The sequence below is a fragment of the Octopus bimaculoides genome, chromosome 9 (genome assembly GCF_001194135.2).
Source record: "Octopus bimaculoides isolate UCB-OBI-ISO-001 chromosome 9, ASM119413v2, whole genome shotgun sequence".
In the NCBI taxonomy this organism is placed as follows: domain Eukaryota; kingdom Metazoa; phylum Mollusca; class Cephalopoda; order Octopoda; family Octopodidae; genus Octopus; species Octopus bimaculoides.
In genome coordinates this window covers 88,892,934-88,894,963 of record NC_068989.1, presented here as the reverse complement: position 1 = coordinate 88,894,963, position 2,030 = coordinate 88,892,934, and the positions used below count along the sequence as shown (strand labels likewise).

The 2,030-nt window shown below is 38.3% G+C and overlaps 1 protein-coding gene across 1 annotated transcript in view; it reads right to left on the bottom strand.

The window, feature by feature from the left end:
- Positions 1 to 295, bottom strand: part of LOC106867896 (calcium-binding protein P) — an 85,877-nt gene extending 85,582 nt beyond the window's left edge. The window contains exon 1 of the mRNA XM_052970869.1: positions 230 to 295. Within this exon, the coding sequence (XP_052826829.1) occupies positions 230 to 280 (51 nt within the window). The 5' untranslated portion in view covers positions 281 to 295. The remainder of the gene's footprint in view (positions 1 to 229) is intronic.
- Between the last annotated feature and the right edge of the window lie 1,735 nt (positions 296 to 2,030).

Below are 2,030 nucleotides of genomic sequence, written 5' to 3'. Positions count from 1 at the left end.
TGTATGAGTGCGTCCTTTAGTAAATATAAAACCACGTAGTCAAATCTATTCTTTTAAAGAAATATCAGAACTTATAAAATATGAAACAATGTCATAAGAGGGGAGAGAGAGAGGGGGCGGAAAGAGAGAGAAAGAGAGGGAAAAGAAAGGCGGGAGAGAGGCAGAAGGGTGTGGTAACAGCAAATCATGAACAGAGGGAAATATAAAAAGAAACAAGCGTTCATTTGACCTGATCCGATCGTACAGTCCAGATTTGGGGTTGAGCTATTTTGGTGAGCATTGTCTGCGGAATCGGTTTGGCTGTCTTACCGTTCCTTTTCTTTCCTCTCGTTGCGTTTCTAATTCCTTTCTTTCTAATTCTTTTTCTTTGGGTGTTTGTATGTTGTGAGGGTTTTGTTCTCACACGAGCAAACCTGTTGAATGTCGTCACTTGGGCTGAGCAGTAGTGACCAAATTATCTCGGCAACTTCATCGCAAAGCTATGATGATAAACGCTGACTTGCCATCAAGGCGAGAGACGACAAGAATAGAAAAGATAGAAGAAATGGAAGATAGATAGATAAATAGATAGATAGATAGATAGATAGATAGATAGATAGATAGATAGATAGATAGATAGATAGATAGATAGATAGATAAAGCAGGGAGGGAAAGAAAGAAACATGTAAAGGTATAAAGGGATGGAGAAAGAAACTAAAAAAAAGAAAAGAAAAAAGATGGACAGAAGAAAGAGAAAGCAAAAGAGAAACAGAAAGTAAAGACTAAATGGCCAAAAGTGGAGGGATGAGAAGAGACAAAGACAGATAAGGAAAGATGGAGAAATCAAATATCGTTGTCTTAAAAGAGGCGTTCTAACGATGTCACGTGACAGGATTTGGTCGTCTGAATTTCATTGCCATTGTTCTATCATAACGTCTGATTTTCTCCTCTTTCTCTTTTAGATTAATTCTTTTTATCCTTCTTCCTTATTTTCCTTTTTCTTTTTTTTCTTTCTACCTTCTCTCTTTCCTTCCTTTTTGATATCTGAATTTGCTTCACACCTTTTTATCTCTTACTTTTTTTCTTTCCTTTTTTTTCAACCCTCCTGCCCTTACTCTATTTTTCTCTTACTTCTTTTTTCCCCTCGTTCTTTCTCATTGCGTTCACAGCTTACTTTTGCGCAAATTTTTTTTATTTTTTCATCCATCCATCCGTCCGTCCGCCCGTCTATCTGTCTGTCTGTCGGCCTGACTGCCTGTTTCTTTGTCTGTCTGTCTGTCTGTCATTGTTTTGCGCTAACGTCAAAGTACATAAAGCTCTCTATATGAAAAACCCAACTCTTGTGTCATACATCTTTCAACCGTAATTTCACCCAACGGTGGACCACATTGCGTATTTTAGCCATACACACCACTAGCTGACCTGAAGTATTTCTCTTAACTCATTTCGGTTTAAATTATAAAAACTACCTTTGGCCATAAATGTGTTGTACTTACGTCTAAGTCCCTTGGCTACTGGAGATAAGACCGGACAGTTGTCGTGCTGATGACAGTTATAGAGCCAGGAACACCTGTTACTGATTGTCCTTCCATCTCCAGATAATAAACCCGTCCTTTCCCTTATGATATGTCATCTTTGGAGAATTTTTTAATATTGAGATTATCTCCCCCTCCCAAGGTGGGGGTGGGGGCTGGTCTAATTGTTATTTGATAATTATGACATTCTCTGGAGGTGGAAATAATCCTAATAAATCAAGAACTTAAGTTGTATGGTATATCTGTATTTAAGATGTGCTATGTATCTGTATTTGTTCAAATTCCGCCGAGGTCGACTTTGCCCGTCATCCTTCGGAGTCGATAAATTAAGTACCAGTTGCGTACTGAGATCGATCTAATCGACTAGCCCCACCTCCTCCAAAATTTCGGGCCTTGTGTCTAGAGTAGAAAAGGATATATCTGTATTTGTCCATGTCATTGTTTAATCCTAATTGAGCAAATTTATGAGGAAAGGCATGCTAGCCACGACCGTCTTGTCTTTTTTAAAAATGTAAT